General features: G+C 48.4%; 2 protein-coding genes across 2 annotated transcripts; both read left to right on the top strand.

The window, feature by feature from the left end:
• The first annotated feature begins 3,196 nt into the window (after positions 1-3,196).
• On the top strand, positions 3,197-7,767 carry Osi7 (osiris 7). The gene is made up of 4 exons (NM_001167796.1): positions 3,197-3,313; positions 3,384-3,661; positions 3,762-3,934; positions 5,759-7,767. The coding sequence occupies exons 2-4, from the start codon at positions 3,399-3,401 to the stop codon at positions 6,178-6,180; spliced, it is 858 nt and encodes a 285-aa protein (NP_001161268.1). The 5' UTR covers positions 3,197-3,313; positions 3,384-3,398; the 3' UTR covers positions 6,181-7,767.
• Positions 7,768-14,477: 6,710 nt separating this feature from the next.
• Positions 14,478-17,045, top strand: Osi8 (osiris 8). Its single transcript, NM_001167794.1, is given in 3 exon segments — positions 14,478-14,684; positions 15,269-15,783; positions 16,148-17,045. Coding segments are annotated over 2 exon segments (786 nt in total). The 5' UTR covers positions 14,478-14,684; positions 15,269-15,284; the 3' UTR covers positions 16,435-17,045.
• The last annotated feature ends 8,460 nt before the right edge of the window (positions 17,046-25,505 follow it).

Raw genomic sequence — 25,505 nt, 5'->3', positions numbered from 1 at the left:
GATCGAGGAGAACGAGTGTGCGATCAACACCTTTGTCGTCCACTTCGTGTACTGGAGAATTATTTTCTCCTCGACAATCGCGTGACGATATATTCCTTTTGAAAAAAGAACCGGTAATCAAAATTCACGGCAAAAAATTGTTTATAATACTAACCCACATAGCTGCGAGCCATGGCGTTGCGTCACTGCGTTTATGTGCTGCGAGTTTCTTGTTATTATATCCATCAAAAAGCTACAAAATATTCATCCTCCTCGATAAAAGTCGCACGTACGAGTGATAAATCCACGGCAATTTGCCTAGAAAACAACGAGCGAGACTCTCGCATACGCCTCCTCGTATAATCTCCGACATATCATCTCTCTCTGCCTACGCGTATACAAAGTGTCGGTCGGGGATATTTGCTCACGCTCCGTAAAATGGGAAACGCCGCGAGTAAAAACGAAATAAACAAAGATCCTGTACGGCCGATTACTCGAAACTCTTCATTTCCAGCAATTCAGATACGCAAAAATTTCTCTCCCCCTCTCTCTCTCTCTTGGCCTTAGAAATCGGTGCATCCTATAACCTAGAAATTTCCTCTGCCTATCGCTAATAACCGTTAAAAGTCTGTTTAGAGGTGGAGAGAGAGAGAGAGAGAGAGAGAGAGAGAGAGAGAGAGAGAGAGAGAGAGAAAAGGCAATTTCGCCGCGCCATTGGGCAGACCAAACACACAATGCGCCGCGAGTCCATTTTGCTCTCGCGTCGATGAATGGACGTGCGCGGTAGTTTTCCCTCCGAGTGTGCGTAAGGAGGAAGGGAAATTAAGTGTTTTAAATTACGAGCAATAAAATTTCCGCAGTGTTGACTTTACGATGCTTTTTTTCCTCTTTTGCCTCCGCCGCCACCGCCGCAGCAGCGGTTCTGTATAGGTTGTTAATTATTATGAAGGCGAGGCTCATTTTTCGATTTTATGGGGGTTTCATTTGGCCGATTGTTCCTTAATTTATTGCATAACAGTAAGATGTTTTTGGTATTCATTAGAGCTAATGGACTCGAGTGTTTATTTGTTAATACTTATGCGCGTGTGTGTACATGTATATAGAAAGTTTGTTTTGTTGTCGATAAGCGCACGTTTTTCAGATGCCGATTTGCATTTTTTCACACACTTTCCTGACACACAATCAGAAGAATTTATACAAGTATGGACAAATATTTCTGCCTCGACAATTATTTCGAAGAATATGATAACCATGATAAACGGTAATTGAAAAATAGAGTTCCAGCGGTGGGGGAAGGTTCAGTCCTCGTTATGCGTACAAACATAACTGTCTTTAAGAACCAAAAAATCGAACGAAAAAACTAAATCCGTCTACTCGATAGAAAAAAGCCTCGGTTTAAATAAGTCTCCTAGACTTTCACAGAGTCCAAACTTGAAAAAACTCCGACGCAGGCGTGCACCGAAAGAGGAATCCGAAAAGAATGCCCGTGGATCAGGTGTACGCGCGTATAATTATAGCATAGCGCGGGCAATTATCTCTGAAGCTTATCCTTGCCGGCTCATCCGTCCCGATCTCAAGTATCCCGCCTGCACTAACGAGGCTTGATTTCCTTTTCTCTCCCCAGTAAAAGTTTCCGAGTATCCACTGTCAATTTTTTCTCTCTATCCTCAACAAATTGATAAACTCGTAGAAAATCAGCGTCATCATACATTTCTACCAAAGTAGGTCTCTTATTTACCACACAGCTGCCCGCGGGTTCTCTCGCCGTTAACTCGCCGGTTCATTTTTCGGGTCTCCGCCGCGCTCATTTTCGTATAACCCTCTCTGCGCTGCGCGCAAAATGCCCCCCAGGCTTCGTGTATAGCCTCGGGACTTTCTCTGGTTCTGGATTTTTTAAAAATTTTTTACGCGCCGCCGTGTAGCAGGCTACATTAACACTCTAAAATTCTCGGGAGAGCGGCTCCTTTCTTTTATGGATGAGGTTCGGCCAGATACAGTTACGGGCCGGCTGCATTCTGCTCCATATTATATCGGTGGAAAAGGTTCGCGTGCGGTCGTCGAAATTCGATTTGGAAAGGCGCGGGTTTATTTATAGAGTTTTCACGGCGAGATGCTTTATTAACTAAGCGCCGACGAGTTCATCGTCCAGATGTCGCGCAATGAGTTTCTTAAGTGGACCGTAAATCAGTCGGGAAATGTATAATGCACCTGCCTCATCATCTTGGTATCACGACTGGGTATACGTTTGGGATTAAAAAATTAACAGCGAGTGTGTAATTTTTACGCCCCGTTTTACCCATTAACACGGCGAAAAATCGTCGGCGAATTTATTAACATCGTGCGGTGCATCGATGATTGAATCTCCCGGGAGATTTAATGAATTAACTGTATGCGCTCGAGGCAGCTGTATCGGCGAGCAGATCGCCTAAGTAGTTCATCTGGAATCTCCCGCGGGTTATCGCGCCATATTTCCAAAAGCGATTTCGGCCGATTTTCAGAGCGCGACGGCCGATTCCCCAATATCATCGCGATGAAAATTAAATCACGTACCGGTGGCATGTGGAGCTCGCGAATTTCTTCTAGGAAGAATGGAAAAATTGCAGCCGCGCGAGGAAAGTAAAAGTTGGGCAAAAATCTTATCTCTGACACGGATTCCGCGCTACCACGAAAAGAACCTATGCGACCAGTCTGCGATGCTCATTCGAGCAATTATAAAATCCAGCACAGCGTTACGTCGCACACACACACACACACGCACACACACGGACGCACGAAATGACAAAGCAGCGCATTGGTAGCTTCTCGCTTGGTGAGCACCTGCGACCAGCAGCAGCATATGTCCTTCTCCGTCTCTCATCTGGCTCGATGTCTAATCGGCATCGCTCCGTCCCGTTCTAACGACTCTCCGTCTCCCTTGCACTGGCACTGGCGCGCGGGGACAGGACGGGAAGGAGGCAGTCGCTGCTGCTCCTCTGCGCGCGGGGTCAAAAGCAAGGGAAGGGAAGCCGCCGGCTCGCATGCACGTGGAGCGCAGATACGCGCGGCAGGAACAGAGTGAGAGAAAGAGCGGTGGTGGGGCGCGGCGCAGGAGAGCAGCAGAGGAAAGAGAGTAGTTCGCCCCGGCGAGCAGGAGAGAAGCGAAATACCCCTTTTACACGGCTCACTCGGTATAAAAGCAAAGCAAGCCTCTTTTAGGTGCAACACACAAGGCAGGACAGCGAAGCGAGCTTGAGCCAGCGCAGTAGTGAAGGAGCAGCAGCAGCAGCAGCAGCAGCAAGCACGTGCTATCCGCGGCGGAGACGACTGCAGTTCGCTCGTACGGCCAGGAAAATCGGTAAAGGACGACGATTCCTTCGACTCGCCGCCAGCCGGTTCTCTGTTTCTCATTCCCCGCATCCCCGCAGATAGAGTCAGCGAAGATGTTCGGGAAGACGTTGATCCTGTGCGCGGCCATGGCAGCCGTCGCGACGGCCCACCCGGCCAGTGAGAAGACCGGCAGCGAGAACGACCTCATGGCGTCGATCTACGCCGACTGCCTCAAGAAGGAGTCCCTCAGCTGCATCAAGCACAAGGTCTTCTCCTTCGTCGACAAGATGCTCGCCGACAAGGAGGACATCAGCCTCAGCGAGGGCATCACCGTCGTCAAGACCACCTCGTCCAACATCGAGGAGGGCGCACCCAGGTGAGTTGGCTCGGATACTGGCATAATTCGGAGATCGGAAAATCGAGCGAGCGCCGGGATTTGCACAAGGCATGAATGTACAATTGCTCATTGTTCGCAGGTCCATTGACTCGAGCGACTTCGACTCGCTATTGTTCGACCGTCTGGGAAGATTCCTGCGAACGCACTCGATCAAAGTAGACCTCAAGGGCACTGACATCCTCGGCGCCATCGAGACCGCCGGCCGAAGCTTCGACGACAATGATACCTCCGTCGAGGGACGAGGCAAGAAAAGTAAGTTAATCACGCCTCTGCAGAGGCGGCTGGAAAAAATGTCACGACGCGTGCTTACTAGATCGTGCGATGGACGACGACGTCGAGCGTCCGGCGTACTGTAGCTATTAATCTTCGTTAATTCGGCGATAACGAGGCGTTCGAGTCTCTCCCATTTTTTGCCTCGCTCGCCGCGCGCCTTAATTAAATGCGCGCACAACGCACCGTGAGCTCCGGCCAGATGAGACGTGCGATATCACTCGTTAGAGGTGCGAGCGTTGGTATACCGGGAAGAGCCGGCGTCGCGTTGAAAATTTAACTCGGTATAATTAATTTTCCAGCCCGAGCTGTTGTTCCATTAATGGGAACGGTTAATCGCGAGCGCAATTAGCTGCCGGCGCAGCGGATCAAAGACCTGAGCGAATTCACGACGGCACTTGAATATGTTATACGGTATCCTCTCGATCCAGCGATTACTAGCCCGAAAATCCATATACGCCGCGCGGAGAGAAACACCTCGTAAATCGCCTGATTTACGAGCCGCTAACAACAACAACAATAAGCAAAGGAACGAGGAAAAAAGAGGCACCTCGTAAATATGCAATCGACCCGATTCGAAGCCTGCGCCGCGAGAATGCAGCCGTAATTGCCTAACTGGACATGCGCGCCGGTAATGAAAAGTGCAGTGCGCGCTTGCGCACACACACACGTGGCATTTATCTAAAACGCATCCTACACACACGTACACACATGCAACTGCCTTCCTCGCATGAAAGGCGCGGCTTCCTCTCTCGTAAATATATACGAGACGCGACTTTGCTCTCTCGGCTCTCTTTGTTGTATGTAGCAGTCTCCACTCGGGCAGACGTTGACCCACTGAGGAACTGGTTTCCGCTTGCCGCGCGAGTGTGTATGTGTTTACGTGTTGGCCCGAGCGAGAGAGAAGGGCAGTGATCTCGAGAGATGAGAGGGAGATAAGGAGCCGCGCAGGTGATCGGTATTATTACAGGTTGGACGGGCTCTTTAAACTCTTCTTTCGTATCCTCCTTTTCGGAGCGTCGTCCCTTTTTTTCCGCTCGAGTTACCGCCGCGGAATTATCCTGCAGAGAGGACGAGCGAAATTTACAAGATTTTTTACGACCGGCTTTGCATACGCGGCGTAATGTGCGCCGGAAAAAGGAAAAACAAGCTTTCTCTCCCGTATAACAAGCGATTAACGATAACTAATATGCCGACGATGATTCGTATCATTAATCTCAATCGCAGCGAAACCCTCAATCAACGTCGCGGCGCATTATACGTATTTGCTCTGTAGCAGCCTTTCTCCTCCTCAAACAAAATCATTTAATCGAAGGTACGACGAGATGGTACACGCGTATACACATGTGGCTGGATCGGAAACTCTGCAGCCGAGCGTTTAATCAGGTCGACGGCTGCCACGTGGGAAAAACGAAAGAGAAAGAGAAACCCGCGAGATCGGACAAAAAAGGCGACGCCGACGAATCAGGAAGAGAACACGAGATAGCCCGTCGCGCGAGATTTTTGACATACTTTCCATCCCGATCTCACACACACACACACACACACACACACACACACTTGACCTTCGCGATCTCGATCTCTCGAGAAAGATCCTCGCGCATTTCACGAGTATACGCAGGCTCGAAATCGGGTTGCGACGGATCCCGGACAATCGCGTGAAATTGACCAATTAAAGCGTAATGAGTCTCCGCGCGTGACGAGGCATTACGAGGCGCTAAACAAAAGTGTCGTCGTCGACGTCGTTTAGCCTTAATCGCGGCCACTTTCGCAGCATCCTCGCTAATTGCGCACTGAATCTTGCAGAGAAGGCCGCCAAGGTCCTGGGACCCATCCTCCTGGCCGTCGCCCTGAAGATGGCAGCCCTCCTGCCCCTGACCCTGGGATTCATCGCCTTGATCGCCGGAAAGGCCCTGCTGGTCGGTAAGATCGCCCTGGTCATCTCCACCATCATCGGACTGAAGAAGCTGCTGGGCGGCAACGAGAAGCACGTGACCTACGAGGTCGTCTCTCACCCGCACCACAGCAGCAGCCACGTCGTCAGCCACGACGAGGGCCACGGTGGCGGCTACTCCTCCGGAGGCGGCAGCGACTTCGGTGGATACTCCGGCGGCGGCGGCGGCGGCGGTAGCTCCGGAGGACACGGAAGCTCCGGATGGGCCAGAAGCCTGGGACAGCAGTCCGCCCAGGAGATGGCCTACAGCGCCCAGAAACCCGTCGCGCACTAGACTAGTTACACATATAGATATAGCCTAGATCGGTTCTCTTCTCCTCCCACTCATTCTCTTCTTCATCCTCTCGTTAATTTATTGAATCTTCTCTCTTATTTATGATCTTTCTCTGATCTCTCTGCTTCGAGCTGCCCTTGAAGCTCTATACGCCTCCGTCTGTCTCTGGTTTTCGCGGAGCGTCCGGATTGGAAATGCAAAGCCGAGCTTTCGCCCAGGAAAGAGACGCGTCTCGCTATTTGTACATAAATTAATCGGACGAGATGGAAGAGTCAAGTACACGCGACGGTATTCGAAGTATTTGCGGTCAAACACTCGAAGACCTCTAGAGCTTGTTTGACCCTCGAAATTCGGCTCCGTTTTGCATCTCCAGCGCGGGCAAACATGGTTGGAAAATTGACGAGTAGTTCCGTTTTGGAACGAGTACGCTCGGCGGTAATAATTATCGCCGGTACGCCGCAGATTTAACTTATTTTTTATTTTATTATTTTCGTCGAAATAAAAGAAGCGAGTATGCTTAGTACGAACGAAGCTATGCGGTGTTTTCTTGAAGACGAAACGAATCTGCGCGTAGCGAACGTTACGCTTTTTACAGTTAGACGCGCTGTCAAATCGAAAGACGCACACGGAAGTTGCTTTCAACCATGCATCAAGCGAAAATTCCTACTGTTTATGTAAATTTCACACGACCTCCTCTCTACTCTTTTTCTTCCTCTCTCTCTCTCTCTCTCTCTCTCTCTCTCTCTCTCTCTCTCTCTCTCTCTCTGTCATTGTGTCCTCGCGCAGATGTTATTTATTCGTAGTACAAGAGTATTTATTTGATTCTCCTCTACATCTACGCACCTCCTTTTTCTCTGTCGAACTTTCCCTTCCTCTCTCGATCGTTTTTTTTCATCGAACGATCCCTTCGAGCTTCACTTTCTCTCTGATCCTATAATACTTTTTTCTCGTCCTTACTTTTATCCTTTCTAAACTCTCTCCCTCTTTCCTATCCACTTTCCTCGGTTTATCTCCGAGCGGAGTCTCCTTTCACAATTGTACATTTTTATGTATCTCTCGACTTTCGTACAACGACTTTTATTTACACACTTGTCTTCTGGATCTCTTGCTCTCTGCGTCCTTGTTATTACTCTCACTATTATTTATAATAATATACCTACTGTATCGTTTATCGAGTTACAATTAGCCAGTACAATGCGAGGACGCCAGTGCCTGATGCGAATACTCTGTTTATCTCTGACTATCATGTAATAGCGCATTAACTTTTTATGCTGTATCCACACGAAGACTTGTACCTACGATTGTTACACACACGCTGACGTACAAATACGCGAATCAATTGATTTTGTTTCGATCGACGACTTTTACTCTGTAAGTATTCATTGTAACCACGTACGTGACGAACGACGTCGACGCTCGACGGTATATATATTATATATGTATTTATTTATTATATCCTACGTTTCGACTACAAGAATGTGTTCACACCACGAGGAAATACTTGTTTCTTTCTTGATTATTTACATTTTTTTATTTGTATAATAAAGAGAGGCGAACGGCGCGTGCGTCTTGTCCCAAAGAAAAAAACGCCGACTGTGTACAGTTAGTTATGCCATCGCTACTTATTTCTTTCTCTACCTTGCCTCTGGTTTTCTCTCTCTTTTTTTTATTTTTAATCCACCTTATTTGCAGTCGACTCCTTTCCGCGCGAGTTTCATGGGTATATGCCCCGGGACCGGTATCGGAGTAAGTATCACGATAAGCTCGGCTCGTGTTTGTTCCGCATACTCGAAAAATCGCACCGAAACTCGATACGATCCAAAACGATGGGTCGTTTAAAAAATGAAATTTGTTTACTCGCGCCAAGTTCGAAATCTCGATAAATTAGATCAAGCGAGCTTGGCGATAAATCCGCCAGTGGGCGCCAGCGTGGCCGCGAGAAAAAACCGCCTTTTAGACCATTAGCGGAGCAATAATCAAACGAGCAGAGAAAGCGACTCTCGCATACGCAAACGCATGTCTCCTCTCTCTCTCTCCCCGTAATCGATTGTCTCCTTCTCCCGCGAACTCGAAATCGGGTTGATATCCGTGTGTGCGTGTGTGTGTGTGTGCACGCGCGTCTACGCCGGGAGAGGCACGCGATCTCTCAGCATCCGGATACAGGAGACACGCAGCTGGCTTTCTTTCACCTCCATATATTAATTACAAATTACCGAGGGAAGGAGTGAGTGAGAGGGAGGGAGAGATATTAAGGCCGATAATGAATTCCCGTAATAATCGCCTTGGCACCGATCGTTGCGCGCGTGTCTGTCCACTAGCGACGCACCTGTGCATCGATCGAGAGGACGTTTCCGTGTTCCGGCGATCCAGTGATCCACATATGAGGTTCCGTTCGTTGGAAATGTGAAAGTGCCGGGAGAGGCTGACTTTGCTCGAATTTAAACGTTACAGCCACTTATCTCCTCCTCTGTTTTGAGATCGATTTTTGTAAATTCGTTAAGCGATAGAGATTTTACGACGGTTTTCGGTCTCATTTTGGCGATAAAATGACGCGGGGGGTTGAGGAGAATGTGAGAGTGCACTTGCGCGACCGTTATTTCAAAATTACATCGTAGTTTCGGAGCTAAACGGGACCGAGATTGCCGGTTGTGTACGATCTGCGGTCGTAAATGTTAGCAGAACAAAAGAGAAACAAGAAGCTTCTTAACGATTAACAAACAGTATTTAAGGTCTTTTGATGCTCAAGAATTTTTATTTTCATACTTTTTAAATTTGATGTAAGTATCTGAGCCGTATTGGTGCATTAAAACATTCGTGACACTGAAAAGAGATTTACCGCAAATTTTGTGGTGAAGTGGTTTTCTATACGAATATTTTCTGTCCACCGACATACATACGGACTCGAACGAAAATACTTTTAAGAAATTTTAAAAATAAATCGAGATGCTTCGGGTCCTCGACCGATGTATCCGGTTTTGTACATATGATTTCTTAATTGGAACAACAAGACGCGCGCTAAAAATACTCGCGGACATCAACAAACTGATGCAAAACAAACCAATATAGTCCTTATCTCGCAATAACACGAAATGTATAAACATATTAAAATCCAACTGAAAAAAAACAGTTAACGTCACACATTCCTCCCGGCGAAGAAAAAAGAGCCGCTACACAAAAGCGCACCCATCGCTCATGCCGGCGTTAAAGTCACCGGCTGCAGGCTCAAGGAGCCCTGACATCGCAGCTCGCATATTAACGCGAAAGAAACCGAAAAGTGGCAATGCGACAATAAACGTAAAAAGCGCTTCTCTCTCTCGCAGCCTCCGTCTTGCGCATACAATTAGCGCTAATTTTCTTTGGAAAGTCCGTGAATCAGAGGAGGAGCGGAGAGAAGAAAACGCTGCCGCCGCTGCAGCGGCTGACCTGAAAAAGCTCGCGTACGAAATCGAAGGTAAAGGCGGCGGCGAGGAATCCATATTACACGCTTGACGGCGCGCGCGAGCCAGTCGGAAAAATGGATTCCTCATAAATTCCTCTTGTCCCGTTTTTTTTCCTTCGGCTCTTGGGAGCTCGTATATGGTATACGCGAAGGATATTTTCACTCGGGATATGGTTCATTGTGATGCGAGGTTTATCGAAGTGCGAGGATAATATTCATAAATAATCGTTTGTTTTAATAAGCATTTTTTGTGGGAGTGTTTGGAAGACTGTTTTTCTCGAGATGCTTGTGTGTGCTCAATAGCATTCCTGGCGGTGAAGCGGTGTGATGTATACGGTTGAGTTTGCTTGCGGAATTTTCGAATGCTTCTTTCGCGATGTACTGCCTTGTTGATTTAAAATTTGTTTGAATTCTAAGAAGAAATATCTGTAATGGCAATTGCATCATGATAATTGTGGTAACTGGGCTGGAACTGGCTGATTAGTTATAGCACATTTAATAATTACTCTGCGCAACTAATTGTTCATTGTAACGTGTGTGAGGTATACACAAGTAGACCGATGCTGGGTCCGACAAGACAACGTATCTTTAAAGCCATAAGAATCGCCAAACAACTACTTAATAATTTTATAACCACACTCTAAACCTTCTCATCCAATAAGCATTTAAATTCCAAAAACCAATCAACACACTCTTACACCTCACAGGCCACAAAAACCATATATTTCCATCTCATTTCCACGTAAACCCCAAAAAAACCCTCGTCATCTCTTTCGTCATCGCGTAAGCTGCCGGATGTTTCGGGAGCGCGACCGCGAGCCGGAAGCGCAGTCATAGACGCGAGAAAAGGATAGACGCGCGGCGTCGCTTTCGCCGCCGCCGCCGCGATTTTTTTCGCGTACGTGCAGCCGCGCGCCTCGAGAAATCGGTAACGCGGCGACTGCCCGAGTTCCGGCAGCGGGAAAACTCGCGCGCGAGATGATGTGCGTGTGTGTTCTCGCTCGCGCTGCGCCCGAATTGCCGGATTTTCTTTTGGGAATGACGCTTTGCGGCGATGTTCGCGGCGCACGTGATTTGGAGACTGATTTCGGTTGACGAAATCGGTAAGGAAAGTTTTCGATCGTCTGACCGGAGCCTGTACTCGTTCCACTGATTTTGAAAATGTCTTACCGGAATTTGCGTTTAATTAACTAACGAATAAAAACGTTCGTCGAGTTTTTGCATACACGCGCGCGCGTTCTGGCTCTTAACCGATGAGCAAGTAGGAAAGAGAGATTGCACCGCTTAAGCGAAAAAGTGGCGCTTTTCATGAATAATGAATGAATCGGCGTTATTCATTCTTATGAAAATTTATGACCATTTATACGGACTCCTCGGGCTGAAATCTAGGTAAGTCACTAATGCAGGTGTCAAGTTGATAATTTCATCCTTTCAACGCGCGATTCACTTGAAAATCCTCGTTATTAATATCCGCGGAAGATCTAAACGCGTTAACAGCGCTACTTCAAAATAATATCTGCAACATCGTTCGTATACCGACGACAAGCTTTGCGGCAGCAAAGCAGAGTACGTAATAATTATCGCTGAGAAGAAAGTGTCACAGTACACTTGTGCCTCGTAATGACAGTGAAAAGTGTGACATAAACATTTTCAAATCGCTGTTCCTCGCTGATGTGATGCTCGAGGGTAAGTAACGCAAAAAGGAAAGTCGTAAGTCAGATCGTGTGCTGCTTGTAGTCCGAGAAAGATGATGGCGAGTGGACTCCAAAAGTCACACTCTAGTTTCTTCCGAGCCCGTTCGGATAAGCGCTAATTACCGCGTAATGAGCATTATTTACGGATTTTTCCAAGCCGCAGCAGTGAAAGCACTTCCTGGTTTGCTAATTAAAAATTTTTGCATCGAAAAAATGCCTCACCTATATATTTTCGCGTAAAAAATCGACTTTCAATTCATCGGAATATAACGTTGCCGACATGCAAATCCTAACGAGATTCAGGTTAAGTTCAAAGCACACGAGCGGAATGTGGAATAAAACAAGCTTCGTTCGCACGCGTAACAATTTTCATCGGACTTATATTTTACTCGGAAGTGTCCGATAGTGGAAGTAAATCCCGCGTTTCACTGTCGCCAGTTGAAGTGCTAAATGGAAATAAAGAGGAGCGTTTGACGCTCCGGAGACCATTTCATTGGGCTCCAGGAGATAAGGTGGAAATTGTATACTCTTAGCACGCGGACAGCCGACAATTTTCAAGGTGACGGATGCTCGCGTAATACCAGTGCTCGGGAGATGCTCATCAGCCGGAGTCGTGGTTTTCTGGGAAAATTTTCTCGTTATCGTTTTTACAACATTCCCCGAAGCTGTACGAATCGATGAAAAACCGTATCTGATCGAGGTACGATAACGTTGGAATTGCGCGCAGCAACGTTAGTCAAACGTAACGCTCTCCTCCATTCATACGCGAGCAGAGCTTACTACGTCCCACAAAGAAAGTCCCATAACAGTGCGGCACATCCGAGTGAAAAGTCACTCCTCCATAAACACACGCGACACACTCGATTCGATCGATGTCACATCTTCCCCCTACTTAGAGAGCCGCGTGGTCGACTTGATCGACTCTGCGTAAAGCGACTAAATTTCGAGCCGGAGAAAATGCGCGCTCTCCGCCTTTTCGATCGGTCGAGCGCGTTTTACACTCAAAACTCGGGCAGCTGCCTCCCGTTTTCACTTGCTCTCCCGGCGCGCAGGCCTTCGCCGGCTCGGCTACTGCGTGTTCTGACCCAGTTGAGGTTTTGTGTCCGTAGGAGCGTGTACACGTACGCGCGCGCTCGAGAAAAAGGTCTCGCGCGGAGAGATGCGGCAGCCGATTGCTGAAATCGGTAAACGCCGAGATCGACGTCCCTTCGCGATTTCTAGCCTCAGGATGACTGGGCAGGTGGAAGCTTTCCACGGTACGTGGAAGAAGCGTTACGACCCTCTGATTGGTACACGATGGCCTTGACAATCAAGCGGAGACCACAAGGGTTCATTAGAGCCGCTCTGCTCTAGAAATCCTCAGCGTCGTCCTGAAATTCGGCGGTCCGAAGTCCACTTTCGCGACGTAAATCAAAATCTCCCTTCTCGCTCGCGCAATTAGTCAATTTCCCCGCATACAGCGCTGAAAACTGTTCCAGGCGCGCACTGCGCACTCAGAGCGCAGTATATCCAGGTCACAACTGCTGCTCACGCGCGGAGCCGCGCTATAAATTGATGATCGGCTCACGCGCGCCGCAGAGGCAGCAGGTGGGTTTAGAAGGAAAATGAGGATGATTACCGCGCGCCTACGGGTGATACGTTTCTAATGGGCGCGATATTACCGGCCCGAGACAACTGGCAATTTTCCGCCGTACCAGCCGGATAACGTAAAAACGCTTTCACAGTAGCTCGCGCTCGACCGGACTTTTAGAGGCTCTTTACGCGCGTGTATAAGGCGAGAAAGAAAGCGGAGAACTGGAGCATCATCGATGATAGCGCGTCGGGAAAATCGGATGTGTGTTATTCTCGGGCGCGCAGTGATGCAAGAGCCTCGAGAGGAGATGCGACGAGGATAATGCCGTAATAGAAGGATGCGGCAACGCTCTCCCGATTTGCCGGGGATTATACGGACGATCGATCGTTCTGTAATTGAAAATCACCGATATTACTGCGCTCGGGAGAGTGAGAGCTTTTGCGGCCGATGTCGTTAATTTTTTTCACCGGGGGATGCACTGCCGCTCTCGGACGAGAGAGAAAGTGCCGGGGAGGTTTATTTTTCCTTCGCCTATACCGTATGATGTTTGCTTTGGCTCGACGAGGAGAGAAAAATGCGATTCGAGATGGATGACTGGATTTTTAGGTACACAGGTGCGCTCGGCGCGTTATTCCCCGTTCCGAAATCTCATCAGCCGAAAAGAAAAAACAACTAAAAGCGACGAAGCGCGACACGGCGCTATATCCTCCCACTGGAGCTGCGCTAGCTGCAAGAATGCGGGTGTGTGGGTCCAGCGAGGAGAGCGATGACTCGGTAGAAGCGGCCCGCGACAAAGGAAAGAACAAAGGAGAGTGCGTGAGCCGCAAAAAAAGGAACAAGAGCAACAGAGGAGAAGGAAAAGGCTTATCTCGAGCGGCGGAGGCATAGTAGGGGGTTAAGTCGGGCGGCGAGAGTGGGGACGCATAAGGGGAGTAGCGACAACCCGAGCGGAGCCGAGAGGAACGATTGGGCGCCGACTGCTCTGCGGGAGGTCGCGCAAGCGCGCCTCGTATGGGTGTGGAAGGGAAGTTCGCTGCGCACCTCCGGAATGCCGTGATAAGGATGCGCGTGGATTTTCGCCCATGGGATTCGGCAATGTTGCCGACGCCGAATTTCGCCGGTCGTCGAAACGAGAAACGGAATCACGGCGGCGCAACCTGCAATTTCGCCGACGAAAAAGAAACGGAATTAAAGACCGTGTTTACCGGAATCCACCAAGCCCCTCGCCGTAAACAGAGTAAGAGAGAGAGAACCCCGCAGTAAAAATGCCTTCGAAAACACACTCTTGCGCGCGAGCGCGCAAACACGCGGAGCGAAAAAAGAGGAGCAAGTGAGGTAGGAGGCGAAGGAGAAAAGCGCGAGCATAGAAGCTAGGGAGGGACGGATGCTGCTGCCGCCGCTGCTTTTCTCGGCGGGCCGACTCGCTCCGGTGGTTGCGCGCTCCGCGGCGAGAAAAAAAGCCGCGCCGCCGCCGCCGCCGAGGTGGTGGGGTTGCGTACGCTCTACGTACACATGCACGTATAGCAAGCCGACCGGATATATAGAGCTAGGGCAGGGCTTGCGCTACGTACAGTTCACTTAGAGTGCTCTCTGCAAGTGAAACGCATCTCGGGAGCCGCGACGCAACGACCACGACGACGACCACGACGCTCTGTGTTTAGAGTTGCCGAAGGCGCGAGAGAGAGAGAGAGAGAGAGAGAGAGAGAGAGAGAGAGAGACACGAGAGGGAGGGACAGACTCGCACAGACTGATTGATTCGTATCGAATCGCGCGATTTTTACTTGTCTCTTACGATAAGGTATGCAGCTTGTTTATCAATATTTACTCTGACCCGTGTGACTGATGTGTGCTGATGTCGATGCGCGACTGTTACTACTGATTTTTTTCGCAAGTGATGCGCGAGTTCGATCGGATCGGGTGATCAGTTTTTCTTTTGGTTCTAAAAGTAATCTTTAGTGTGCGAAAGATGAACGTCACCGTTATTTATCCAACAACGCGTCTTGTATAGTTGAAAAAGTGATCAGAGTACACGCGGTAAATAGCGGGTAACCGTACGCCTTCCAAGAGAAACTGTTATTTTGGGCATTCGAGTCAAAATATTTGTGAGCGCTCATTGTCGTAAAAACTCGCTTTGCATATTCGAATATTCACGCTCACAATTCCAATATGCAATCACCGAAATGGGTCGAGTGCTTTGAAATTTCTCTCTACGAGTGTATTCAGATGCAAAAATATTCTAATATTTGGTTCGCTGAATAACAGAAACAATCTCGGAGCCGAGAAATTCCCGACCGTTCCGTTACTCTGACTGACTACCTTGTATCCTCGCGTCCGAAATACCCCATAAACGAGTACTAAAGCAATCACGTTCGCAACTTGCAGCTACCACAGCCCAAAAATGTTCGTGTCCACACGCCACCTCTCGGTGCTCTGGCTGGCCCTGCTGCTGGCAGTGTCGATCGAAGCTCGCTCGGCCGAGCCGTCCTCTCACCCCTCGAACACACTGGACTCCGACCCCCAGCAAGGTCGGTCAGCAGGCGGCGTGTTCGGCGAGCTCCGCTCGGTCTACCAGATCTACAAGGACTGCTCCGGCGCCGAGGTCAGCAGCTGTCTCAAGCTCAAGCTCCTCTCGACGATGGAGCGCGTCTCGCGCAGCGCCCAGCTCAACATCGTCGAGGGCGTAACCTTGGTCAAGGACGAGCAGGCCGCCAGCCAACCTGAGGAGCCCATCAGATCGCCGCAGGAGATCGAGGCTTCCCTGCCCAGGAGCTTGGAGGACAAGGAGGACGCTCTGAACTCCATGATCCTGGACAAGGCTGTCGGCTTCCTCCAGAGCCACACCCTCAAGGTCAAGCTGCCCAATGTCGAGGAACTCCAGAGGAGCCTCAGCGAGGAAGGTAATTGAGACCTGCTTTCTTTTATTCAGATGCTCCCGCTACTTTTAATTATGGCCGCGCAAAACGAGCGTACGCGCTCATTATGCCGAACACTCGGACAATGCTCTGTTCTGGGAATGCCGGTTACAGTTAGTGTGAGCTAAGTGCGACGCTGCTTCTGATACGCTCGAGACCGTTGCGCGCGATTAACTTCGCAGATATCGTCCTTCGCGCGCTTATCCCCCGGAAACATCTTGATTCGAATTCCGCGGCGCTTTTTAAAAAGTCCCGACAATACGTCTTTGGCACATCATTCGATGATGTATGTACAGAAAGAAATGAAGTAGTCGCATAATCTAATTTCCTGGACCTTTGTTCTCCCCAGGCCGTGGCAAGAAGAGGAAAGGCATGGGAGGACTCCTGGCCATTCCCCTGCTCATCGGTGGAACCCTGGTGCCCCTGGCTCTGGGAACCCTGGCCCTCTTGGCCGGTAAGGCCCTGATCGTGAGCAAGCTCGCTCTGGTCCTGGCCTCGATCATCGGTCTGAAGAAGCTCGTCTCCAGCCACGATCACGGCCACCACGAGGTGCACAGCGGTGGTGGCTGGGCCAGGGCTGGCCAGGACCTCGCCTACTCGGCGTACAAGCCCATCGTTCCCGCCGCCGCGTCCTGAACTGAGACGTCGATGACGGCAGCCTCACCACCACCAGTCATCTCTTCTCATCATCTCGCACACTCACACGACAACACGACTCACTGATCTAACTCTTCTTCAATCTCTCTCTCTGTCTCTCACTCATTCTATACTGTGATTCTGTCGCTCTTCTTCTCACACCTCCTCTTCTCTCTCGTCGTTGTTGTTATCTGTCTCTTCTCGTTCGTCCACGCGACACAGTCGAAGCGCTAGCCTGACCCGCCGCGCGACCTGTGTCCCTAGAGGCCCTCTTCTGGCTGGGCCGACTCTGTTTCTCTGTCTCTCTTCACTACCTATTCGACTGTACTCTCTTTTTTTCATTCTCTCTCTCTGTACTTCACGCATTCATTCTTCGTTCATTCATCCATCATCTCTCAGTTATTTATTTGTCAACTCACTAAACAAGCCACCCACTCATTCATTCGCATCCCTCGTAACATTTGTGTTTTTTTTCTATCCTAATCTACGTTGGTTAAAAACAAACAGAAACAACTAAAAAAATCGAACTTAAGCGCGGTTCACGCCAATCGCGAACACGTGTATGTATATTTATAGATATCTAATAAATTATAAGGAGACACCTTTGAAACCAAAACTACAAAACGCTGCTCACTTATTTCGAACACCAACCAATCATGCGCACGATCGTGGGAACCGCGCCGAAATCGCGCGGTGAGAGGCGCGAGTCGGTCGATGAGGAGAGAAAAACGGGGAATCGTGCGTGGGCGTCGCGTCGAGCTAGCCGTTAACGGAAGTTCGAATTCGGCGCGGCGGACCACCTGCCCGCGGTTATCAGAGCCGAAAACTCGTTCGAGCGTTCGCCACGAGTCGATTTTCGAAAAATCGGTAGGAAAAGTGAAAAGAAACTTTTCGAATAATACGACGATTCCGAGTATATCGGCTCCCCACCGCTGCCGATTTCTCTGCGTAAGAGAACGAAGAAAAATCGGTTCAACCTCGATACGAAGAATCCTCGTTCGCTCCAGAAATCGATCGAGTCCCGCGGGTAATTACAGGAAAAGCTCGATTTCCCACGCGCATCGGCCCACGGAGACACATTACAACCGGCTCGGATCGTCGTAAAATAAAAGCGCGCGTGGATCCCAGAACATCGGCGGCGAAAAATCGATCTCTCTTTTTCAGCGATGCAGGCCAGAGCGCGCCAAGTGCAGAGTGCGCTCTCGGATAAACGCACGAGTTACACACCTCTCGCGGAGAGAAAAGAGCGCGTCACCTACTTGCGAAAACGCACACGCACTCACGGCTGCGACGACGACGACGAGCATAAGTAAACCAGGCCGCGAGTCGGAGCCAGCCAACAGGTTGGCCGAGCGCGAGCGAGCAAGTTCAAGGCAGTAGTGCCAGCATCCGATCGTGCGAGCGTTTTCTCGCGAGAGATGCCGGGTGGTCTGCCGGTTTATATATGTATATAAGTGCAGAGGCTACTTTTTTTTCTTCGTCGAGGATGGCGTTGCCGCTTTTTCCGAGGATGAGACGTGCTCGGACGCTTTTCATCGATTCTGCGCGGAGCTTTAATTTATTTTTGTTTCGGGCGAGCGAATGTTTACCGAGAAGGACTGGGTGAACGGATATTTGAGGAAACCTATGCGTATATTCGCGCGAGTGCGATTATGCTCATTCAACCGGATTTTTTCCGCAACCTACTGTCGTTCTGGTTTGTCTTGTTTCTGCGCAACTGTACAAAGGATGATTCACGCTGTATTTTCGGAATGTAAACATGATATTTCCGAGTAAAAATAAAGTTAACTAATACTCGCGAAGATTCGTAAACTGTTTATTATTCGCTACAATAACTGGGATAAAGTGTCTGAAGAAAATTTTAATTGCGGCATGTGCGCGCCGCTGTTTGTGTTTAGACGCGCTATTTTATTGGCAGCCGCGCGAGCGCGCCCGCAGCGTCTTACGGGATTTCCTCGCGAACGATGGCATTTTCTATTGGGACTGGGTTTTGTGCGCGCGTTCGCGTTGCAAATACGCAACTAGATTCCTCTTTTTTTCCTCGCAGATATAGCGGTACGGATTCAAACGAGACGTCGGAATGGTTGATTTATATAGCCTCTCAATGGCGCTTCAAGCCGGCAAACGAGTTGTAAACAGGATGGCCATACGAGGCTCTATTTAGTTTAGTATAACGAATATGACGAGCGCAAAGATGTGTGGGATTCTTATGACCTGGAACTGTATCGGAAATAAATAAAGTTTATTATATGGACGTGCTTGGAAAATTCTTTTCCCATCAACCTTTTATCGGTAATGACTCGAGAATATCCCATGATATAAGGAATTGCGGAATAAGAGTATTTATCGGGCAAAATTTATCACTCAATACCCCAGATCATCCCGCAACTCCGCTCGGAGCACCTCCGAAAATTCCTCGAAATCTCCTGATCTCAATCGCTCATCCCTGCAATTTTCGGCTTTCATCTCTCTCGTGTGTGCAGTCGCAGCGCCACGCATCGGATGAGCCGCTGTCGCTGCGTTCCTAATGAAAAACCAGACGAGAAAGTGGACGTCCTGCCTCCGGTGTATCCGCCGGCTGCTGTCCTCCTTAGATTCGTATCCGTCCAGACACTCTGCTATTTTATTGCATGCACTCTCTCGATGCTGCCGCTGCTGCTGCTGCTATGTGCCCATTGATCGTCTCTGCTGCAGCCAAGAGTGTTAGGTGTGGCTGATGCGATGAGTGAATGGCTGCGGATGAATCAGGAGACTTTACGAGCGTTGTGGGTCTGGTGGATTATATTTTAGTGCTTTTTTCGAGGATTTACAGTTTTGAACGTTACGATTGGTCTGCGAGGATTAAATAATCGTTCGAAGGAAAGTACTGTTAGGAGTTTTTCGGCTGACTTTTGAGCAAAAATTTCTCAGCGCTGACCCAATTGTTTCGACGATTGCGAATTGAATATTAGCCGTTAATTAGAAGCTCCGACGGTTATACATCTTATCGACGACCCACGTAGCCGAGATCTAGCGAAAAATCTGTTAGGAATGCGTAGGGGAATTCCAGTAATGAGTTTGGCAAGTCTAATCCGATAAAATTTACGATAATGTCTCGGGCCACTACAATTCATACAGAGGAATTCACACGTCAAAACTCGTTTTCGCCGTTTTTCGCTACATCCCCGGCTAATTTTATTAACGTAAAATATCTAAGATGCCTTGCGACGCGATTTTTTCTGCTATGTTAATGCTATTCAATTTAAAATGTATCAAGATAAAGGTCAGTGTGGTGTCGATGTGGAATTCTTAACTGTAAGCCATCAGAAAATGCTGTTATTCATGGTAAACCCGTTTTCGTGACGTGAAATCGCACTATGATTAATTAAAATATTGCTACATAATAATAACTCAATTTATACACGTTGATCGAATAATGAATTCAAATTTCGAATATCGAGCCGTTAGTACAGATTTTGAATCGTAATGAGGCAAAGAAAGTTTTTCAAAGTCTCTCTCCATCTCGTCTTAATTTGACGTGCTAAAGAGCCTCTAACGTTCTCGACTATCAGTCGACGGGCGACAGAAATTTGAAAGTAATGCTTTATTCAAATCTTCAATTCGTCGCTCATACACCTCGATCAATCTCGAAAGGCGCGCACACGAGGTGAAAGTGAGTATTGACCTTTCGAGTTTCGACTGGGCTGAATCAACGGGCCATTTTTCTCACACAGCCGGAGACTGTGCGTCGCCAAAGTTTTTTCAATACGTTTTTTCTTCCGCGCCGCCGTCTGCTATACTCGTCTTTTTCAACTTATTAAGTTTGTCGTATTGAATTAAATCGTAGTTGACGCGGAGAAAGTGTTGTAAATTCGAGGTTTACGGCCGCGTCCGAGTGCATTGTAAAGTTTTATGTCACGTATCGATGAGACGGCGAGTGCTGTCGCCGCTAAATTATTCTTTCTAAAAAAAGATTTTCTATTTCAGAAAAGTCTGTGCGTCTTGATCGAGCTGTACAGTTATGACACAAAGAGGCGATCGTATTCACAGAAAATTAGGCACGTTATCGAATATACGTGAGATTGTGTGCGCGATAGCCGGATATTAGACCGATAACAACTAGAGCAAAACACCTGGACGAACCAGGTTAATTCTCAATCTTCGTTCCGTAGGCGATCCATGGAGGCTCGCGACATTAGCCTGTAATTGCGTTCGCGTCGATCGCCGCTCTTCGCTCTAATGCTACACGTGCGGGGCACTTTGTTTGCTCCACGCCTGCCTTGAATGAGACGCCTGGACTTCATGTCTTAATCTGTGAGCTTCTATACTTTGTTGGATCGGATTGCATAGACAAAAATAATTCGAATCAATTTTTAAAATTTTAAGTAGCTAAAAGTTAATAAATTTCGTTTTGTTTCAAGCAGTCCGTACAGCAAGCCCACAAGGCATAAATTTAAATCGCGCGCGGATAGTCTCGCGAGGCCTTCGGACGACTCTGCCCGATAGCCGTGTGTGCGTTGCGGCTTGGGCAATAACTGTATCTTTTATGACGTCTACTGTTATGTTCAATGTATATATTTTCCAGCGCGCGGCCGTTTGGTGGCCTCGCGAATTCTTAATGAGGCGCGCGCGCGCCTTCCTCATGTCGTTAATCGAATTTTTGCGCCCGTTACGCGTATTTACGCTCCGGCATTTTTTGCAAGAGTGAGAGAGCTGGGGGAAATTTTGCTGGGAGGAAAATGAAATTTACGACCCTTTTCCCGTTGATTTCGACGCGGGAAATTGATGGGGTTTCTCGTCGGTGCGAGAAAAAGTAGCCTAGATTGTGGAAAATTAGAACTAGCTATAGCTGTGCTTTTTATCGAAATATTTCAGGGTTGCAATACATTCTGAAGATGAATTATAAAATAAGGCTCCATCAACAGTACTTTATATTGACAAGTGCGATTTCGCAATTCTCCGCGTGACGTGTGCGAATTACTATGCAAATCGAGTACGCATAAGTAGAAGAGGTCATTGTTAAAATCGAAAGTTGCCATTCAAATTCATAAAGTGAAAACGTCTCCTTCCGGTTCCAGTCGATTCATGAGTCAATGCATAGTCCGCGCGATAATATTCATAATTTCTAGCCTAATGTTTCATGCCGTGAAATATCGTCATCAATTATGAGTATTGCTCATCTTATCACCACAAAAATATTTTTCAACTAAAACAAAACCAAACGTTCAACCCTCGATCACCTTTTCACCAATAAATTTGCAAGCTGAGAAGAAACGTCCCACCTCCCTGCAAACCGTTAGATCCTGTCAAATCCCACATTACGATCATCACCACGAACTTCGCGCAGAAACGAAGCAGCATACATACCGTCCGCGAAAGGACGAAAAGACGGAAGAGAAGGCTGTCGTCGGGGGCCTTGACCTGGCCTCGATATCCTGCGCGCGGCGAGTTCACTCTCGCCGGCGACTTGCACGCGGTATACGCTATACACAGCGCCGGAGCGAGGAAAGTGTTCCAGCTTCGCACGCGCGAGACGATCTTGCGAATTTCACATGCTAATTCTTGTGTAGAGGAGGAACGACACTGATCTCTCGCCTGCGCCGCCGAGGTTGCGAAATATCGGCTGAGCTCTGGAGAAAGGACGAAAATTCGGGCTGATAGTTGCATCAGAGAGTCGCCGATGGAGAGCAGCTTTTTTACGTCGATGGCTTTGTTGTTGATGCTGTACACGCATATCTGCATGGGCTATGCACGCGCGGATATTATGCTGTTACGCGCTGTTACTTGCCGCGCAGCTCTAGATTGCTGTCGGGCATTGGAGTTTAATAGCTCGGGCCTTTACGGGTGTTTAATTGACGCGTAGTGATCTGGGAAAGTCGTAAAGTTTTGAATTTTAGTATATTCTAATCTACGTTTGGAAATTATCGACGTGTTATTCAAATTATGCTTGATCATTTCCTCGATAAATACGTATCGATCTAGATCGCGAGCAAACGTATTGTGCTCGATTTACGCACGAAGCAACACGTACGCGGCACGAAAAGGCGCTTTTCCGTGTCCGGCGCAAAAAGAGGATCCCAAGACGCACACGCGCGCACTTGTCTCTGAATGAAAGATTAAACAGACGCCAACAATCGGGAGAAAGTCCGCCGAGTAGCTGTCGGGTATCCTCTCTTGACTTATCGGCCGTTTCTTCGTTAGCCCGAGAAAAAGAGCCCGTGATGCAGTCTCTGTGCAAAAATGCGAGAGACGATAATTTGAGAGGACAAAAAAAATGACGACGCTCCCATATATTTCATACCCGCACGCGCGAAAACATAACTTCGTGCCAAATTAAGGATTTATTTATTTATTTTCACCCGCGGCTGTAATGAGAGCGGCTTTATTAATGTGGCAGATTTATGCGTGTATACCGCGTAGTTATATTGGCTTATTATTAATGAGGCGCATTACGCGAACGCGAAGTGGATTACACGCGTGTGCACACGAAGTAGATCGTTAAAAAATCGTAAAGAATTTATTCTGTATCAATGTTGTGTGTACGTATACAGAAAAATTGAAACGACTTTTATCGCGGCGCGGGAGACGGGTTCAAATGCTCCTCTCTCGCGCGTACGCGCACACTTTCTCTTTTGAATCTGATGTAAGAAAGTTTCGTGACTTGTCATAATCGTCACGAAAAACGAGCCTCTCTCTCTCTCTCTCTCTCTCTCTCTTTCTCGAAAAAAAAACCCTAAGCCCCTATAATTTTCAATTACACCCTGCGGAGTATCCTCGCACAAAAACGTTTACAAAAAACCAAACGAAACGACTTCTCACTTTCAGCCTTTCCGATCACCCCTATACACGTAAGTATACAAAACCCGCGCAGAAAAAGTAAAAGCTCTCCGCATTTTTCAAAGTCTCTCCGCACTTTTCCTTTCCGAAATTTCAAGCTGCAGCAGGAGCGGCGTTTCATCGTTCCCACGATTAATAATTGCGGGCCGTACTTTCGAGTCTTGCGGCCGAAAAGAGCTATAAATCGAGGGGCCCGCCGATAAGACCTTCTTTTTTCCTCTCTCGCGCACACATCCATGAATAAAAAGCCTCTCGCGTGGGGGAGAGAAGCAGCGGCGGCGGCAAAGATCGGTCGGATCGGAAATTAATGTATTCCAGGGCCCCGCGAGCGAGCGAGCGCGTTTAACGGTTTTACGGTGGAATGTGTGTGTGTGTGTGTGCGCGCGTGTGTGGCTCTGTACAGTGTGTTGGGAACGAGCCAGTAAGAGACGGCCGCACCTTGCGCCTGACCCCGAACTGGACGACGTCGCGACCTAGAGTTATAATCGCGCGCGAGGGAAAAAGTGATCGGTATTATATGCCGATCGATGATCGATTTTTTTCTCTCTTTCCACTCACTTGCTTCGCGTGTGTCACGATGACGAATGCATTGTCGGGCGGGTGAATTATACGCGTGGGTACGAAGTAAAAGTTGTCTCTCGCTCGCATACGTTTCCCTTTTTTATTTTCGAGTAGGTACGGAGCTGCGGAGCAAAGTGTGTTAATCGTCGCGCGGCGAAAACGCAAGTCCCGCGAAATTCGCTTAGAGCATTTGAAAGGACTTTCGTTTAATTCGCTGTAGGTATGTGTATAAGCAAAAATGTCAGATCCAGCGCTGCCTGACCTCGAAACTCGGCATTATCTCAAAAGCTGCTCTCTGTGTACGTGTGAAACTTGTGTAATTTCCTCAATTACGTCGGGAGAGAAAGAGAAGAGCGGGAGGCGGTACTTTCCAATAATCTTAATAAACCACAACTGTAGCGCGCGTTATAATTAAGTTAAATAATGAAACTGTCCGGTTAACAGTTATACGCGGTCCATTATACATATATCCACGTACGAGATTCAGTTTTCCTCGTGTTATTTTCGCACATGGCTTAATTCGAGGACGTAAAATCGGACCTGCACTTTTCCGTCTCGTCCGCACTCGCTCACGAGCGATTTGTAGGTCAGTGTCGAATCACGGACTCTCGGCCAGCGCTCGTCCCCCTAACTTACATTGCACTAGGAGCGAGATGTTTTGCACGCTAAATGAATCGAGTCTTCTACGCTTATTCATCCTCTATATGTGCGCGGAATTTCGTGAGTGTCCCCGTGAGAACCGAAAAAAAAATCGCTCTCGAAAAGCCGCTCAGGCCCGCGAAAAATATAAATGAAGCCACGGAGAGGAAAAAAGCGCTGCATATTGGCTCCCAAACTTCACCTAATTTTTGCCGACACATCGCTGTGCTGCAGAAACTCCTTACTTTCACATACCACCGCGTCGTCGAACTTCGCCGAGCTCCGGAGAGCGCGAAGAAAGTTCGGCCGGCCGAACAAAAGAAATCGCCGATACGCACAAGAAAGAGAGTATATACCGCGTGTATTCGGCCGTCAGTGCAGCTCGCGCGTTACCTAATTGCTCGATACACTGCAGAAAGTGAGACCTGCAAGTTGGATAACGCTGCTGCCGCTGCTCGAGAAAGAGAGAGAGAGAGAGAGAGAGAGAGAGAGAGAGAGAGAGAGAGAGAGAGAGAGAGAGAGAGAGAGAGAGAGAGAGAGATCTTTATATCGGAATCTGGGACGGCTCTTCTCTCTCTCGTTAACGTAACTCTCTCACGCGCAGCGCGTCGAAGGAAAAAAGGGCGATCGCGCGAGACTTTCTGGCAGCGGCGATCTTCTCCCTCTCGGCCGCTGTCGCGTGATGCGACGCGCGCTCGTAAAAGTGCAGGCAATTTTTACACTGGCCACTGCTTTCGTTCCGGATTCGAGTTTATGCTTGTTTACTAATTTGTCAGAGCGTAAATCATCCCGGGAGTGGATTATGGTGCGTTTTTTATAGCAAGACACCGAGACACTGTTGTATGCAGTTCGGAGCAGGTTGCGACAACCGAACTTTTTTGTGACCAAGTATATCGTCAGACTTTTTAACTCGCGTCTACGAAGACAAACGAGCCGATTAAATATGGGTCACCCCGTTAACTTCCTCCTCGGAATCGGCAAAAGATCGGCCACCCATAGCTCAGCTCGGAACGATTTACCGATGTAAATTAAGCCGAGAATTCGCCTAAAATTAA

The sequence above is a fragment of the Nasonia vitripennis genome, chromosome 4 (assembly GCF_009193385.2).
Source record: "Nasonia vitripennis strain AsymCx chromosome 4, Nvit_psr_1.1, whole genome shotgun sequence".
Taxonomy (NCBI): domain Eukaryota; kingdom Metazoa; phylum Arthropoda; class Insecta; order Hymenoptera; family Pteromalidae; genus Nasonia; species Nasonia vitripennis.
This window is presented reverse-complemented; position numbering and strand designations above follow the sequence as displayed.

What these genes read in the sequence shown, in the direction of transcription:
- Osi7 (NM_001167796.1), top strand. Translation starts at nt 3,399, where the DNA reads ATGTTCGGGAAGACGTTGATCCTGTGCGCGGCCATGGCAGCCGTCGCG. An exon ending in ATCGAGGAGGGCGCACCCAG is followed by an intron (nt 3,662 to 3,761) that starts GTGAGTTGGCTC and finishes CATTGTTCGCAG; the next exon opens with GTCCATTGACTCGAGCGACT. An exon ending in CGAGGGACGAGGCAAGAAAA is followed by an intron (nt 3,935 to 5,758) that starts GTAAGTTAATCA and finishes TGAATCTTGCAG; the next exon opens with AGAAGGCCGCCAAGGTCCTG.